The sequence below is a fragment of the Podarcis liolepis genome (assembly GCF_965112155.1).
Source record: "Podarcis liolepis genome assembly, chromosome: 14".
Taxonomy (NCBI): domain Eukaryota; kingdom Metazoa; phylum Chordata; class Lepidosauria; order Squamata; family Lacertidae; genus Podarcis; species Podarcis liolepis.
In genome coordinates this window covers 25,022,293-25,040,953 of record NC_139569.1, presented here as the reverse complement: position 1 = coordinate 25,040,953, position 18,661 = coordinate 25,022,293, and the positions used below count along the sequence as shown (strand labels likewise).

General features: G+C 47.8%; 1 protein-coding gene across 2 annotated transcripts in view; it reads right to left on the bottom strand.

Annotated features, from left to right (window-relative positions):
- Positions 1–18,661, bottom strand: part of PRKCB (protein kinase C beta) — a 185,410-nt gene that overhangs the window by 19,185 nt on the left and 147,564 nt on the right. For both annotated transcript variants that reach the window (XM_083473978.1, XM_083473977.1), the window contains exons 14-16: positions 17,286–17,366; positions 16,420–16,527; positions 5,186–5,326 (exon numbers count right to left, since the gene is read on the bottom strand). In XM_083473978.1, coding sequence (XP_083330104.1) covers positions 5,186–5,326; positions 16,420–16,527; positions 17,286–17,366 — 330 coding nt within the window. The remainder of the gene's footprint in view (positions 1–5,185; positions 5,327–16,419; positions 16,528–17,285; positions 17,367–18,661) is intronic.

Genomic DNA, 18,661 nt, shown 5'->3' with positions numbered 1-18,661 from the left:
GAGGATTCCCCAACTTGGTGCCCTCCTGATGCTTTGGACTACAACTCCCATCAGCCCCTGCCAGAACAGGCAGAAGGGATCTGTAGTCCAAAGCTCTTAGACAGGTCTCCATGCCTTCTTCCTTATGTGTGTGGCTGGAGGTTATAGTGTAAAAGTGTAAAAAAAAATCAGGAGGGCACAAGGTTGGCTGGCACCTAGGGGTTTTTGTTGATTAAGAGGCATTTAAATCCTGCGACATCAAGGAATGCTGCCAAAAGTTAGCATCCCTGGGCTGAGTCACTTTCCCCCATAACACCTACGGTTACTCACCTTGCACCCTGACATGACCAAATCCTCCCTTTCCTCACCAGCTGCTGCCAAGGATGTAGCAGAGAAGGGAAGGGCACAAAGAAATGGAGAATGGGATGTCAGAGCACATGGTCAGTGGCCCGAAATGTTATGGGGCAGAGCGGTGCAGGAATCAACACAGGGGAGGCCCTGTTGGCTGGGGGCTGCCTCTGGCTGCTGCGCGGTTGGCGTTCAGTGTGGTAGGGTCTTCTCAGTGGTGCTTCCCATTTGCAGGACATCCTCTCTGAGAAGGCTCATCTGTCTCCCCCACTACTGGCTTTGAGGAGTAGTGGAAAAGCATTCCTGCTTCCATGGGCACGGCAGCCGTGAAATTAAATAAAAGGAACTGAGGGGATGTGATTGCTTTTAATTTTCCCTACAGATGCTCTAAACATTTTGAGATGTTTTTAAATTGTTATAAAGTATGTTTTATTTTGTTTCTGTTGTACTGTACCCTGTACACCTTTAGGGAGGAAGGCTGGGGGGATAGAAATTTAATAAATCAATAAATCAATAAAAACACAGGCCTGCCATTTTCAGTGGGAGCAATTTAACATCCCACCCTTTGAAACATCTAAGCCCTACATCCAAAGAGGCCATCTCTCTGTAATGAAGACTGCAATCCCATGTTTACTTACTGGGGAGTAAGCCCCACTGAACTCAATGGTGCTTACTTCTGCGTAGACACCTCTAGGATTGCACTATATATTTTGCAACTATTTGTAAGAAAGTGTTGCATCCCCCTTGCCTGAGCTTTGCCTTCAGATCACACAGGCTCTCCAAGCCCTGGCTTCTATGTAAAGAAGTACCGTATTTTTTGCTCTATAAGACTCACTTTTTACCTCCTAAAAAGTAAGGGGAAATGTGTGTGCGTCTTATGGAGCGAATGCAGGCTGCGCAGCTCTCCCAGAAGTCAGAACAGCAAGAGGGATTGCTGCTTTCACTGAGTAGCGATCCCTCTTGCTGTTCTGGCTTCTGAAATTCAGAATATATTTTTTCTTGTTTTCCTCCTCCAAAAACTAGGTGCGTCTTGTGGTCTGGTGCGTCTTATAGAGCAAAAAACACGGTAATTTGATTTTTAAAAAACCAACCACCACCACCAGCCCATAATTATCTCAAGGAGAGCTGGCGTCAGGTTTGCTCCAAGCCACTTGGTATGCAGGGATGGCTGCGAAAGATCAGCCATGCACGACCCTGTCAGAACAGCCACTTCTACACAAACACAACCAATCTGTCAGATTATTGGGGAGAGGAGGGGTTGGGGGTGCTTCAAGGAACAGCGCTGGCCGCTCTCAGGTGCGGCACAAGGAACCAGGCACTCAAAGTAAAAAGACTGCAGGAGCGAGAGATGCAGGGAGTGCTTGACTTGGGAACAGGAGGCAGAAAAGTCAGAAAGAGGAAAGGAAGAGTCCAGCAATAACCAAACCAGCTCATGAAAAAAGAGAGAAACATAGGAAGTTGCCTTATACCGAGTCGCTGATCCAGTCAGCTCAATACTGTCCACACTGACTGGCAGCAGATCCCCAGAGGACCTTCCCAACCCTAACTGGAAATATCAGGGTTGTGAACCTGGGACCTCCTGCATATAATGTCCTCCACCTCTGAGACATGGCTTTTCTATGTAGGAACACAGGAAGCTGTCTCATACAGAGGAGAGCCAGTGTGGTGTAGTGGTTAAGAGCGGTAAACTCATAATCTGGTGAACTGGGTTCGCTTCCCTGCTCCTCCACATGCAGCTGCTGGGTGACCTTGGGCCAGTCACACTTCTTTGAAGTCTCTCAGCCCCACTCACCTCACAGAGTGTTTGTTGTGGGGAAGGAAGGGAGAGGAGAATGTCAGCCGCTTTGAGACTCCTTCGGATAGTGATAAAGCAGGATATCAAATCCAAACACTTCTTCTTCACATCTAACTTAGTGATTGGCAGTGATTTTCAGTTGTGAGTCACTTAAAGCCCTACCTGGAGAATAAACGTGGGACCTTCTGAATGCACAGCAGGTACTTTGCCACTGAGATACAGCTAGATGACTGGAAGTTGACAATAAGGACAGAAGAAGAAGCTGCTGGATCAACCCAACGGCCCATCTAGTCTAGCATCTTTTTCTCACCACAGCCAGGCAGATGCCTGCAGGAAACCCACAAGCAGTATTTAAGCACAAGAGCAACATTTGCCCCTGCTGTGGTTTTCAGCAACTGGCATACAGAAGCATTCTTGCCTCTGACCACAGAGGCAGAGCATAGCTATCCTGGCTAGTAGCCATCAACAGCTTTTTTTGTCCAAGAGTTTGTCTAGTCTTCATTTAAAGCCATCTAGGTTGGTGGCCAGGGACGTGGGTGGCGCTGTGGGTTAAACCACAGAGCCTAGGAGTTGCCGATCAGAAGGTCAGCAGTTCGAATCCCCGCAACGGGGTGAGCTCCCGTTGCTCGGTCCCTGCTCCTGCCAACCTAGCAGTTCGAAAGCACGTCAAAGTGCAAGTAGATAAATAGGTACCGCTTCGGCGGGAAGGTAAACAGCGTTTCTGTGTGCTGCTCTGGTTTGCCAGAAGTGGCTTAGTCATGCTGGCCACATGACCTGGAAGCTGTACGCTGGCTCCCTTGGCCAATAAAGTGAGTTGAGCACTGCAACCCCAGAGTCGGTCACGACTGGAGCTAATGGTCAGGGGTCCTTTTACCTTTACCTTAGGTTGGTGGCCATCACTGCCTCATGTGGCAGCGAGTTCCATAGTTCAACTATGCGCTGCATTAAGAATTACTTCTTTTTATGTGTCCCGTATCTCCCAACATTCAGCTTCAGTAAGTTCTAGTATTAGGAGAGAGGGAGAAAAACTTCTTTCTATCCACTATCTCCAAACAATGCATAATTCTACAAACTTCCATCAAGTCACCTCTTACTTCCCTTCTCTCTAAACTAAAAAGTCCCATCGGCTGCAATCTTTCTTCCTCAGAGAGAGGCTCCATCCTCTTCATCATTTCAATTGCCCCTTTCTGAACCTTTCCCAACTCTTCAGTACCCGTTTTTGGGCGAGGCAACCAGAACTGTACACTAGGGTTCCAAGTGTGGTTGTACAAAGTTGGGGAGTGCATTCCCTTTCCTTTTAGAAGTTTGCAGAAAATGTCATTGTCTGGGGATCGGGTGCAGAAACACTGGCTGAACACCAGGTCCTCTTTGGGATAAGAATTCTCCCCGGCTCTTGGCGCCTGCTCATAAACTATTCAAGCTGCTGCCTGCCTGCCTTTTACCTGCTGAGTGAATTACCACGTCATGAATGATTCAGGCGTACAGTGCAGTTGCTGAGCTAGAGGTTCCGAGGGAGCAAAAAGGACCTTTTCTCAGCCCCTTCTCCAAGAGAAAGAGAGAGGCGCTGGGGGGGACGGATTCCAACTCAAGTGCTGGTTGCAGAGATGGGGCCCAGGATAGGAGACCCCAACAGACAAGCCGGTGAGAAAAGCCAATGGTGATTTGAACATTCAGAAGTGTAACAGTCTCAGTTGGATGCCAGTTGCAAAACTCTTTAAAAAAGGAAGGACCTTTTGTCCCTGTCCTTTCTCTCCATCCCCCCTCCCCTCCCGGTGAGCAGAACATGGATTAAGGCTCCCATGTAGCCTGAGTTAATGAAACCCCACTTCTGGTACCAGGGCTGCTCCTGCCTCTCTGCAGGCTTGTGATTTAAGAGTGGCATTTTGGCCAGACGGAAACCAGCAGAGTGTTTTCCATAGACTGGCTAAAGGTTATGTTGTCTATGCCTCCCATGGGCGACTTTCAGGAGACCTTGGCATCTCCACGTGGCCTTCTCAAGCCGAACGCACTTAGAGCTAATGCAAGAAAGTGATCACAGGCGCATCTTTCTCAGAGAACACGCACGTATCAGGCAAGCTTTTCGGAGCGGGTACAGGGACATCCCATGCCTTGCCTTGGAAAAGAGAGCCGGGAACTCTGCTCCCCACATTGTAGCTGTTTTGTGGAGTTGCAGAGAACTATAAATCAACCCAGGCCCAGTTCTTGCAAACAGCAGCGGTTGAGGCCACCAACCTGCATCTCAGCTGCAGGTGGGAAGTGAATGAATCAAAGTTCATAGGATGCTGCAAGCATCTCTGACTGAATGCCTCCCTCAAAAAGACTCCTTCATTAGGATGTCAAATAGAAAACTAGGGTAGACCTTTTCTACCCAATATGTACCGGGGAGTTATTTTATTTTTTTGTATGGAGGACATAGGAGCCAATTCCTAGGCGACGAGGTCCCTTCGGCCCCCCCAATAAAATATTTGAGCCCCCCCTTGTGAATTGTCATTTAAATGGTGTGCATGTGCCGTGTCTTGTGATTGATTACGTGGGGCAGGGCTTACCTGCCCCATCCAATATTTTATTCAAGTTTGCACCCCTGATGGAGGATATTCCCACCATGTGAGCCTCCATCCTGCAGTCTGCGCACCCACAGGACGACCACCTCACATCCTGCATGTGTGAACCAGTCAACAGAAAGCAGCCCTTAATGCAGGACACCGACATAGTCACGGCTATAAGAAAGGGGACATGTTATTGTCCGGGTCAAGGAGGGGCTGTGATAACTGGCCTCATCCACACCCAGCATTCCAAGCACCCTGATGCCCCTTTAAACAGCCATGGCTTCCCCTAAAGAATCCCAAGAACTCTAGCTTGTTAAAGGGTGCAGGGAGTTGTTAGGAAAATCCTTTGCAGAGGTGCAATTCCCAGCGCCCTTGACAAACTGCAGTTCCCAGGTGCCTTTGGGGGAAGCATCAAAAGTGGCACAAGAGTCCTTGAAATATACGCTTCAGATGCGAAGCGAGTGTCTCTGCTGGAAGAAGAGAAATGTGGCAGTGAGACGGGAGGGGAGGAACTTACAGTTTTGGGCTTGAAAGGAGGCTGGATCTCTTTCCGTTCAAGTTTGTCCCAATCGATGTAGCGGAAAAAGGCGTGCTCCCTGATATCGCGCTCTCCTTCAGGGCCGCACCCCAAACGCTTTGCTGGATGCTTGGTCATGAGCTTGGAGAGACAGAGACAGAGGGGGGGGGGGAACACATTTATTTGTTAAATAGAGAACCATTTGAGTTAGGTGGGCGACATTCATTCCGCTTCACCTGACACTGCAATGTCTTAACAGTCAGGGATGCCTGCAAAGCTGCAAATGCTGGGATATGGCAAATATTCTGGGCATGTCCCAAAAGCAAAAAACTCTGGGGAGATATAGCAATGGCAATGGAAGTAACAATTGGCTATGCTTTGCCCACAGAGTCTCTAGTCTTCCTATTTGGCTATGTTCAAGAAACTGAATTAATAGCGGACAGGGAATTAATGCAACATTCCTTAGCTGCTGCCAGAATGATTATTTGTCTGAAATGGGGGAAAATGAAAACATAAACAATGGGAAAATGGATAACAACAATTTGGGACTTAGGATGCATGGTTAAGTGAGAAACAGAGAGGGCAGGAAACAACAGAATGTTTTTATCAAGAAATGGAGTAGTTTCACAATGTACTGGAATAATGTAAACCCATTTGTGTTACTTGGAACCTTGTAATATTAATTTATTATGTTCAATTTTAGTATGGAAATTTGGTCCTCTATGTTGAGTTCTAGTCATCCTTTCCTACTCTTATTTTTTTGGGTATCTGCTATTATACATTGTGTTTTGTGTGTGTGTGTGTGTGTGTAAGTAAGTAAGTAAGTAAGTAAACGAAACAACAACAACCCTGTTCTGGTTCATGAATGCTTTTAAAGTAGGCACAAGTGATAAAAATGGATGCAAACGACTCCCATTCTACAGCTGAAAGTGGATCAGAGGTTAGGCAAGATGTGGGGCTGCTTTTACCTGGCACCATGAAGAGGTAAGAAAGGCAGCTTTGTACTTTGAGGGCAATCTCTGCAAACCTGACACTGTAAAAGCAATTAAGTGCAAAGACTGGCCACTCGGTTTAGCACGGAGCCATCTCCATTCAGAATCTCTTTTTCATTAACACCAAGAACAGGGAGGGAATTGGCAGCGTCCGGCTCCGAAGGCTTCAGTTAATGAAACGGCACGTTCCGCGAGAAAGGGACGAGGCATGAATTATTGCTCTTTATCGCTGGGATGTGCCTTCCAAGCAGCCAAGCAACATCTCTTCCCGCCCCCAACTCTCCAGCGAGCGGGGCAGGAAAAATAAAAAAGTGAACCCAGAGACTTGGAAGAAACATTAATATCCTGGTGATGGTGGTACACGGCTCTGGCCCCAAGATAAGAGACAGATAGCAAGGGACGCAAAAGGCTAGATAAACCAAGGGGATATGAAAGAGAGTTCTGGTTTAAAGGCTGAGTGGGTAAAGCAAGCCTCTTTCTGGGTCCTGTGACACTTATAGGAACTTAAGTGCAGGGAAGTGGCTAAAACGACAGAGACACAAGCGAGGAGGTCTCCAGTGCAAATCTCACCTCTGCCAAAAGTGCTGTCAGTAATACATAGCCCTTGACAAGTAACACTGGAAATTTTCTACGGCAAGAGACTACAGCTGCCTCCCTTGCGCTCCCAATCGGCTGCCCTCCAGATGTTTTGGACTACAACTCCCATCAGCTTCAAAATTGCTGGTGTGGCCTGATGGGAGTTGTAGTTGAAAACACTGACACTAGAACAGGTGGATGTCCAATGAAGCTGAATGCTGGAAGATTCAGGACCGAGAAAAGAAAAGTACTTATTCACGCAGCACGTAGTTAAAACTATGGGACTCACTTCCACAGGAGGCAGTGGCAGCTGTTAACTTGGATTGTTTTTAAAGAGGATTGGACAAATTTATGGATGATTAGGCTATCAATGGCTTCTAGCTACAATGGCTATGCTTCTGCCTCTATCATTGGAGGCAGCAATGCTTCTGAATACCAGTTGTTGGAAACCATAGCAGGGAGGGGGAAGTGCTCTTCTGCTTGGGTCCCACTTGTGGTCTTCTGTTGTTGTTGTTTAGTCGTCTATTCGTGTCTGACTCTTCGTGACCCCATGGACCAGAGCATGCCAGCCACTCCAGTATTTCACTGCCTCCCGCAGTTTGGTCAAACTCATGTTTGTGGCTTTGAGAACACTGTCCAACCATCTTGTCCTCTGTCGTCCCCTTCTCCTTGTGCCCTCCATCTTTCCCAACATCAGGGTCTTTTCCAGGGAGTCTTCTCTTCTCATGAGGTGGCCAAAGTACTGGAGCCTCAGCTTCAGGATCTGTCCTTCCAGTGAGCACTCAGGGCTGATTTCCTTCAGAATGGATAGGTTTGATCTTCTTGCAGTCCATGGGACTCTCAAGAGTCTCCTCCAGCACCATAATTCAAAAACATCAATTCTTCAGCGATCAGCCTTCTTTATGGTCCAGCTCTCACTTCCATACATCACTACTGGGAAAACCATAGCTGTAACTGTACGGGCTTTTGTTGGCAAGGTGATGTCTCTGCCAATTGGGGCATTTGGTTGGCCACTGTGAGAACAGGATGTTGGACTAGATGAGCCATTGGCCTGATCCAGCAGTCTCTTCTCATATGGTCTTAACACCTGGAAGGCTGAACTGCAATCTACATTTCAACAAGGGCAGATGATGCATTGAAGCAGCTGATTACCAGCACTCAATTGCTCAGAACTATTTTATGCTGTGTTGCAATAGGGACAGAAATTATATTTTCCAGGCTAATTCTAGCTGCTTTACCATTACTATTGTATATATACTATAGTATGTTTGTGAGGACAGCAAAGCACCATTTTATATGCACTGGGGTCTTGAGTTTGTGCTGCTTCGTAGAATAAAATACCCTCATTGTGTATAGATTTGTAGCACTGGCACACCTAACTCAGTATTGTCATCACTGGCTGGCAGCAGCCCTCCAGGGTTTCAGGCAGGGGGCATGCCAGGGATTGAAATAGGGATCTTCCATGTGCAAAACTGTTGCTGTGGCCTGTTCTTCAGCTGAAGATGAGGGCTGAGGGCATGAACTGGCAGCCTCATGCCAAATATGGGGACCTGAGGAGGGGTTTGGAGTCAGGTGGCCTCCTGCATGTGTTTGGGCTTCAGATCCCAGGGCAGCAAGAGGGAATGGGCAGAACCATGGAGGATGATGCATTTGGAGCCTGTGTGCTTGCAACGCATAGAACAGACACTGAATTTCGAAGATTCTGGATGCCAGCTCCCTCTTGGTTGAGGAGGATGCCCTAGAGTGCCTCTAGGCTGCTCTGCTTTGTCCCCTATAGCTAACAATTTATTCACAGTGCTTTAATTCAGACTCTAGCTCAGAGGCATCATTTGCCCCCTGCAAGACAGAACCCATCCATGCTTCTGCACCACTTTGCACAGCGTCAGGAAACCAGCCCTGCTTCACCTGACAGCTGGAGCTGCAAGTCTCCAGTGCATCCCCGACTGAGTGGTGCTTGACACAGAATTCAGCATCCTTAGAGTCTTTTGTTAGAGCTCTTATGGCTCAGGAAAGAAAGCTTGCAAATATGTGGGCAGAGAGAGAGAGAGCGGTCAGTGTGTGTGTATTCCATTATTTTATTTAAAAGCAATTATTTATAGGCTGCAAATGCTCCCATAAGGCATTCCTCATTCTCAACCATAGCTTAGGGATGTTATGTGAGAGACTCTTCATGCAGTGCACAGTTAACCTACGGAACTCTCTCCCACAGGAGGCAGTGAAAGACACCAACTTGGAGGGCTATAAATTCATTGAGGAGGGGGCTGTCAATGGCTACTAGCCATGATGGCTACAATCTCCCTCCATAGTTGAAGGTAACAGTCCTTGTGGCTTTTGCACTTTACGGGCCCTTGGCCTGATCCAGCAGGCTCTTCTTATGTCCTTACTCCTTGCCTGAACTCTGGAGAGACACTGCCCATCAGGGTAAACAAGCGTGAGTTGGGTGGACCAAGGGACTGAGGCAGCATAAGTCAGTTTCTTATGACGTTTCACGTGACATTAAAACACTGCTACAGATCAAAATGGCAAAGCACAAATACATGGCATCAGTCTTCATTAAGACAGCAGCCAGCCAAATGTAGCGGCAATATGAGGCCAGCACCACACCACTCTGAACTGTGTATAGCTCTGAATTTGTGTCTATGAAAAGTAGGATACATTGCACACAACTGACAAGTAGATACAAACCAAATTAACTTGCACAATTCACAGCCGGGCCCAGGAGCTGTTTATTGGAAGTATCTGCTGCTAATTCAGTTATTCCTAGGCTAAGGTAGGAGTGCAGCCTTGTGCTGATTTTGACACATGTCGCAGAATGAGGCGGTAATAATATAAGGTTTCCCCTGCTGGATCAGGCCAAAGGGGCCCCATCTTAGGCCAGCCATCTTGTTCTCACAGTGGCAACCAGGTGGGAAGAGGCCCTCAAGCAAGCGGGCAGAGTCTTGAGACAGTAGAATGGACTGGAGTACCTGAGGAGAGATTGTGGGGTCACAGTTTTGATGCTCCCCTATACTTTATAAAAAGATAATTTCAAGTAGAAACCTAGCATAGCCACGAGAGGCTGTACAGGAACCTGTCTCCCTGAGGTGCTAGCCCCCTTTCCTTCACATGGATGATCCTGCTGGGAGTCCCCATTCCACTGTCGAACAGCTCTTAACTGTCAGAAATTTATTCCCATGTTTAGTCGAAATCTTCTTTCTTGTCATTTGAATCTATTGTTTCTGGACTGGTCCTCCCCTCTGGAGCAGCAGAAAACGAGCTTCCATCACTTTTTATGTGACAGCCTTTCAGATATTTGAAGATGGCTATCATATCAACTCTCAGTCTCCTCTTTTCCAGGCTAAACATGCCCAGATCCCTCAGCTGTTCCTCAAAAGGCTTAGTTTCCAGATAATCTTGGTCCCTCCTCGGCACAGCTCCCAACTTGTCAACATCCTTCTCAAATGGTGGTGCCCAAAAGTGGACACAGTCCTCCAGGTGGGGTCTTACCAAGGCAGAATAGAGTGGCACTATTACTTCTCTTGATCCAGACACTAGACTTCTTGTTGATACAACCTAGGATTGTATGAGCTCCCCCCCACCCCCCGCTGCTGCACCACACTGTTGACTCATGCTTGTGGTCCGCTAAGACCCCTCAATCCTTTTCACATGTCACTGCAAGCAACTCTCCCTTCCTCTTCTTCCCTCTTTGTACCCCAAAGGAAGGTCAGAACTTTTGCACCTCCTGTCTCCCCTAACTAAGTAGGGCTGTGCAATCCATCACAGGAGATGAGTAGAAACAGGAAGCTGGGGATAGTCACGTTTGCTGCGGCTGCTCCAAGAGGGAATGAAGAAAAGAGTGTTTGTGTTCTCATCCAAATGTATTTGCCGACATTTCTGAGAAGCTGAAATTAAAACATCGTGGGGTGGGGCTGTGATCAGCAGCTTTAGAATATCGCAGATGGTCCACAGTGGCCTTGCCAGAATTAGGAAGCCGTTTCCAGCTAGTTTTGACGTAGTTCTAGAAAGGCAGGCTGCACATTGGTTCAAAGGTTGGTGCCACCCAAAGGTCAGAGGCAGCCTTCAGCATCTCCTTGCCCGCTGAGATCTCCATCCCACAGCCTGCCTGATAACCGGACATCATTCCCTTTTCCTGGGCATTGTATATATTGCAGAACACATCGAGGAAGCCAGCAATTTCGTGCCTCCTGCGCGGAGAGGGGCATGCTATGTGCCAGCAATCTGTGCACCTGGAAACAGCACATTGTTCAAAGCTCATTCTAAAATCCTCACATCAAGATGAAAGAAAGTGTTTCTATTTATGCGATGCCACCAGCTCTGCTGAAAGCAGGCTTTGGAGATCTTCACAAAGGCCTCTTCCAGAAAGCAACATCCTCCGCGTGATCATAAATAATGTGGGCTCGCCTTTCTGGGCACATTCCCAATATAACTGAAAGGACGTGGGAGCTCCTTCCACATGGCAGGTAGCGCCTGGAGGGAGGAGTCATGTGGGACCCAGTTCAGATGCTTCCCAATGCTGCTGGCATTCAATAGCCTTTCATGGAGCTGGATATCTTGCCTGGAGCACCCCAGCAGCCACACTCATCATTTCTGAGTTTGGGTAAGTTTTACTTGTGATTCCTGCATTGCAAAGGGTTGGACTACACTCAGTCACATGCACACACACAACACACACTCAAATGGTATCTGGTTGTGTTTGTAGGTTTTTCATATTCTTTGGGTTTTTTAATACAGTGGTACCTCTGGTTGCAAACAGGATCCGTTCCAGAGGCCCGTTCGCAACCTGAAAGGAACGCAACTCGCATCTGCACATCTGCGGGTCATGATTTCCCACTTCTGCGCATGTGTGTGACATCATTTTGTGCATCTGTGAGCAGCAAAACCCCGAAGTAACCCTTTCTGGTACTTCCAGGTTGCTGCGGAACGCAACCTGAAAACACTCAGCCTGAAGCAAACGTAACATGAGGTATGACTGTACTTGGTTTTCATGTTTGTATGTTTTTGTAAATTGCTTTGCGTCACATTTCATTTTTTAAAAAGGACTGTCAAATGCAGATCATGATACAAGTCTTGCTCGGATTCTAGAGCCACTGTGGTGTAGTGGTTAGAGTGTTGGACAAGGACCTGGGGAAGACCAGGGTTCAAATCCCCCAACTTGGCCATGAAGCTCACTGGGTGACCTTGGGCCAGTAGCTGCCTCTCAGCCTCATCAGCCTCTCCAACCTCACAGGGATTAAATGAGGAGTGGGGAACCATGTACATGTCGCTTTAAGCTCCTGGGAGGAAAAGGGTGGGAGATAAATGAAACAGACAGACAGACAGACCCTTGCAGCACCTAACACATAGGATGCAAAGGCATACAGGGATTTCAAGGTAAGCACCACCACCACCTTTGATACCACTTTCTTTGAATCAAAAAAATTGTAGAGGTGAATTGTAGAGGGAAGTGGGAGGAAGGAGAAAAGAATAATATGATGGATTGAGGAAATATAAATGTAAATGTATGGGGGGATGGGGAGGAAATGGTGTTGGCTTTGGTACATTTGTATTGTAATGTAATATGTGAAAACAAACAAACAAACAAACAAACAAACAGGAGAGAGCAGTTTAAATTAAAAAAAGCCCATGTGTAGAGTTGGAAGGGATCTGAAGGGCCATCGAGTCCAACCCCTTGCAGTGCAGGAGGATTTCTTCCCTATGTCCTTGCAGTCACAGTTTCTGATATCTCAGCACAATTAGCAATGAAGGAGGATTAGATTTGCTGTCCAGGGCTGCCTTGAACCCAGGGCCAGTGGCATTCTGGTAGAAGTCTTTGCACCTTGGCCTGAACTGCCCACAGTTTTCATCTCCTGCTAGGAGTCCTGGCAGGGCAGGAAGCAGGGGGCGGGCTGTGCCACTGCTCTCTGCACACACCGGACTGAGACTCCTTGCTCACGTGGCACCTGTGGTTCCTGCATTGCAGGGGGTTGGACTAGATGACCCTTTTGGTTCCCTTCCCAATGCGACAACTCTGTGATTCTATAAAACCCCTCCTGACCACACACAGGCACAATGGCTCTCTATGGAACCCAAACACCAGCTTCCTTGCCTGGGTCCTTTTAAGACAAACACAGATCTCAAGAGCCAACGCAGACAGCTTGTCCTTTGCTGTCCAAACCTGCCCTAAATGACACCTGACTTTGGCATTCACAAGGCAAATTGGGTAGAGAGAAGCAAATCCCTCTCCAATTGTTCCTGGAACAAGGGGCTGCAGAATAAACAGGCCGTTCTGTGTTCATATGCAAAGCCCTGTCCAAAGATGCAGTTTTCATCGCCCCCTCCCTTTCTATGGGCCAATTCCCTTTCAAAGCCTGACAAACGCCAATGAGGCAGTTGGGAAGCTCATTAGCAGAAAGATCTCTGCCCTTTCCCCATCCTGGATACACACACTGTGGCTGACACTGTTCATAACATCACAGCAAAAGCTTTCAGGAGCAAGAAAATGTCACCATCTCTGTATGTTTGTGTGCCTGCACATATAAATTTCTACCTGCGTGATTCTAAAGTACGTTGTGTATGCAACTCTAGGCTGCATCAACAGAAGTCTACTGTCTAGATCAAGGGGTGTAATAGTCCTGCTCTAGCCTGCCTTGGGTGGACTCCACTAAAGGACTGTGCCCAGTTCCGGGCATTGCAGTTTAAGGATACTGACAAGCTGGAAGGTGTGCAGAGGAGGGAGACCAAGATGGCGAAGGGTCTGAAAACCAAGCCTGAAGAGGAACAGTTGATGCTGTTTGGGATGTTTAACTTGGAGAAGAGAAGACTGAGAGGTGGCAGGAGAGCCACTTTCAAATATCTGAAGAGCTGTCATAGGGAAAGTAGAGCAAGCTTGTTTTCTACTGATCTAGGGGACAGGACCCAAACCAGTGGATTCAAATAACAAGAAAGGGGATTCTGACTAAATATTGGGGGGGGGGATTCTGACAGTTGAGAACCGTTCCACAGTGGAATGGATTCTCCAGGAAGACAGCCTTTGATCATCTCCCCGCATTCCCCACCCAACAATTGCTTGGTTGGCTTATCAATTGGCCATTACTGAAAGAAAGAGAGGAAAAACCCAGCAGATGTTTTAATCAGTCCTGTCTCTTACCAATCGGTAGCCTTCAGTCCGGGACTGATGGGAAAGGAAATAAAAGTGACAGGAAGTTTTATCGCTATGCCAATCTCCAATCCCGCCTCCCTCCTCTTCCCAGACACAATGGGCAAAGTAATGACTCTTGGGTATAGCCGACTTCAACGCTAACAGCTGCCGTGAGGGGGAAAAGGTCATTCTACCCCACTCCCCACACCAAAGCACCACAACTTAACCTCTTTTAATGGACAGGAGCAGCGCTGGCATCAATACTTGGGGGGCTGACTTGTGCAAGGCACCCTCCAGGTGGATCCGTAGCCTGGAAGACAGGAGCAGGTGTGCAGGCAAAATGATCTCAGGCTGTCCCCTCTGACTTTCTTGGCTACTCTGCATACAAAGTCACCTGTTGCCTGGGGGCAGCCATTCTGGCAGACTGCCTCAGTGCAAGAGAGATGGGGAGCAAAGCCCATTGCATCAGCTTTGCTAAATGCCCAGCTCCATGAGGAACCTCCTATCCCTGAACTCTTGCCCCAGCTGGCCATGACAGGAGCAACTGTTTAGAAATCAGTGCCTGAGTTTAGATTTGGATTTTCTCCTTCCCGCCCAGTCCTTCTCCCCTTGTGTATCATTTTGTTTGTTGTTGTTTCTGTTTCTATTTTAGCTTGCTCCATCCTCCAAGTGACAGCCCTTCTGATATTTGAAGATGGCTCTCATATCACCTCTCAGACTTAGAATCATAGAACTGCAGAGCTGGAAGGGACCACGAGGGTCATCTAGTCAGGAGTCTTTTTGCCCAATGTGGGGCTCTAACCCGTGTCTTCTCTTATCCAGGCTAAACACCCTCAGCTCCCTCTGCCATTCCTCATAAGGCTTGGTTTCCAGACCCTTGATCCTCTTGGTCGCCCTCCTCTGCTCACCTTCCAGCTTGTTGGGTTATGGATATGCTGGTGCTGGTGCTGACAGGAAGGAGGTTAAAGACCATTTTGAGCAGATCCAGCACCTTCTCTGCCTTGGCTTTTAAGAAAGAGGGTCATATCAGACAAGAGTCAGAACACCGCTGATGTTTAAGTGTGAGGGTTAGAGGAATTAATGCCTCAGAGGTGGAGAAGGAGGCTGAAGTAACAGGAACACGGAGACACACTTTCAGAGCAAAGTCAACTCCCAGGTGACCTGGAAAAGTACCTTCCTCCCCCTCCCACCATCTGTGGCCCATTAAACCTGGAGCAGCTGAGCAACTTTTCCTCCAATCTAACACGCAGCACTTTGGCCAAATGGCAAGGCAAGCAAAGAGGACATCAGAGATGGAAAGCGGCAAATTGACGAGGTAGCCTCAGCCCCCAGCAATGCTCCATGGGCCCCAGAGAATAATCCCAGTTGTTAGCCTGGAGCCCTCTCCTCCACGCATCCCAAACAGTACATGATGATGCACACAATGCAAATGATCAATCCTGAGGTTAAATTGACATTCAGGGCCCTGTGCAGCCCGAGATTACTTTTTTCAAGAGGGAGAATCACATTCTGCTTGCAAAAATTGCCTTTACACTGTGTGCGGAAGTCTCCAAAGCCAGAGGAGAGCTCAGCAGTTTTCCGGCAGTGAAAAGGCAAGGTCAGATTCCCCTTTGTATCTCTGATTGCTAGCAGAAGGAGAATAAATTATGCCAAACATGTGCCCCACTTGGCCTGACTTAGATGGGCTGCAGAACTACAGCCATCCTTTGCTCAGGGAGGAAGTTGGGCAGAAGACCCATAGCCCTGATTTAAGTCAATGGGCTCAGCCCAACACAAGTAAACTTGGTTCTCAAATCAGAAAGCCTTAGAGATGTTGAGAAGGCAGCAATTTCTGTCCTGTCCTGGGTTCATTGCAGTCAGTACTGTTTCTGTTCAGCTACAGTTCAGCTTTGAATCAAAACTACTGCAACTCTCTCACTCTCCACTACAGATGAAGCTAATGCAATTAATTATGGAATTAGCTTCAGTGCATTTCAGTGGAAGGCAAATGTCAAAAACAATGCAGAAAATAATGTAATCATTTATGTAACATCTGCGGACTACAGAAACAACAATAGAATCATAGAACTATAGAGTTGGAAAGGACCCCAAGGGTCATCTAGCCCAACCAGCTGCAATGGAGGAGTAACGGCTAATACTGGAAACATTGCTGGCTTTCCCTTGCATGGTTTCTGTTCTCAGATGAACATGCACACTGCAGCAATCTCAGTAGCCTGAAAAGGAGACTGCAGGCAAATTAGGATAACCTCTCTACAGCCCAGAATCTTCCTGACCCTGTGAATTAGATGATGGCAGACATCCGAAGCCAAGTTGCTGCCTTGTATGAAGAACACAAGCAAAGCCCTTCTGGATCAGGCCAAAGGATCAGGGCCATCTAGCCCAGCACCCTGTTCTCACAGTGACCAACCGGATGCTTCAGTAAGAAGTCCTCAAACATGACTCAAGTGCAACAGCAACACTCTCCCCTTCAGTGCTTCCCAGCAACTGGTATTATTACTCAGAGGTAAACCGCCTCTTTGTGCATCCAACACACCCAGAGCAGCTCTTACCCCTTTGCAGATGGCCACTGCTTCCTTGGACATAGATTTTGGATAGGCTACATTGTGCTCCATGATGGACTGGAAGAGTTCGTCTTCATCTTCACCTTCGAACGGTGCCTACAGTATTGGGGAGCAGAAGGAGGAAAAGTTTTAGGGCTACTCGGTTCTGGTGCGCTGCAATCCATTTCTGTATCACGGAGATAGGGAGCTGTCTGCAGGCCATAGAACTGACTTTGCCAACCTGATGCCTTCCAAATGTTTTGGATGTCAGGTCCCATCAGCCCCAGCCAGTGATGGGAGTTGTAGTTCAAAACATCTGCAGCTCACCAAATTGGTGAAAGAAGGGCAGGTGATATAACGGGCAAAGTAGAATGTAGTAAGCAGACCAGGTGGTATGTACATGCTTCCCCTTTCTTTTTTGCCCAGACTTTCTCCAACTGATGCACCCTGATCTTCCTTAACCTTTCCTTTCTCTTTCCCCCCTTTCCCTTTCAGAATTCAAGTCTACAGGTGGCTGCATAGTTTGCAAAGCTCCTAATGACAGTCCTAAGTGCTTACCCAACAATGCTGCTGGGATTCTACCCAGAAGCCAGGCATCCAGCACACAACCCCCATTTATTGTGATACTGTGTATGGCTTCGATCCCATTCAGACTTGGAGACAGGCTGGGGGTTTGGCTGGGACAAGACACTGACCACCAGCCCTCAATCCCCAGCTTGGAATGCTGTTAGTCTTTGCTTCATACACATAACCCTTCCACAAGCTCAACCGATCAGGCCATTCCAGAATCTGGGTTGTGCTCAATCCCTTGGACCTCACTGAAAACCCCACAACCTCTGCCCCCCCCAAAAAAAACCCTAGTCTGATTTCCTTACCTGCCCAGCCAGCATTTCATAGAGAAGGACACCAAAAGCCCACCAGTCCACTGATTTCCCATAGGGCTGGTAAGCGATTATCTGCAAGACATTGATAACAACATCAGAGCTACAGGATTACACACACACACACACACACACACACACACACACACGGTTTTTGGCCCACTGTCTGTCACAAGGCAAAAATTATTCTAACTGTTGCAGGGACAACAAGCAGATTTCCTGCTGACTTCCCAGAGATTGCAAGCAAACAATAGGATTAGACACTTAGCAAGAAAGACCCGAGCCATTCCTGAACCTCCAGCCTCCTTTCTTGTGAAAGACCAATGGGCAATTCACGTCCACCGCCACTGCAGCCACACAGCCCACCGCGCTGCCTCTGCCATCAGCATCAGTGCCGATTTCCGGCAACATCCCATGAAATCTCACGAGATCCATCACGCTCCATAAGATCTTGTGAGATTTTGGCGAGCTCTCGCTAGAAATCGGTGCTGATTCTGGTGCTGCTTCTCTGCCGGTGGCGGAGCTGGGATGGGTGGGTCACCCATGGGGGCACCACCTCGGGGGCTTCCACTGCCTGAAGCCACTGCTTCAGCCTGCTTCATGGCCAGCCCTGTCATTTGCCCACCTGCCCACAAAACTGAGTTGCTTCCAGACTGCCTCTACTTCTCGGTGTGATTCAACCACATATTAGCAAATCTAGGTTTTGCGAGTATTGTTGATTGGGAGATCTTGTGCAAAAACCCCACTTTCCCCAAAGAGTAGACTTTTTCCAACAAGAAAAGTGGCCGTGAAATGCACTGGAAAGTGTGCGATGAGTACACTGGCTTTGATGCAAAATCATCTAACCTCCCTGCAAGCAAATCAGTACAAATGCCCAATAAGCAGGTCATCTGGGATCATGCAATATGGCAGGCGTTTCTATTTTCTGTTTAATTTCATCTCTCTCTTTCCTGTTGCAATGTGTCTGTGGCCTGGTGCTGCCTGTCACATAAATTGCAATATGGGTGTTCATGTAGGAAATGTTAATGGATCACAATATGATTTTGAAAGGGTGAAGGTAGGAGCTGGAGGTAGGCAAATGTGAAAATCCACTGTTTTAACTCATTTGCCCAGAGTGGACAAATGGTTGAGTTTGGGGAGGTCACTTCAAGTGCCCACAGAGGATCCCCATTTCCTTGCCATTGTGCAAGGAAGTTCCCATTGGGAGAAATATTGCCTCTTTTCGAGAAAGAACTAGAGTACTCCATGCAGCTGTCAAACTCTTGTGCCCAGATCAGAGCTTTTGGGCCGCGATGAATGGTCTGGGAGAAGCTTCTCTTGGTGATGAAGACGACCAAGGCTGTGTATATTTTCCAGCAATTACCGTGCGA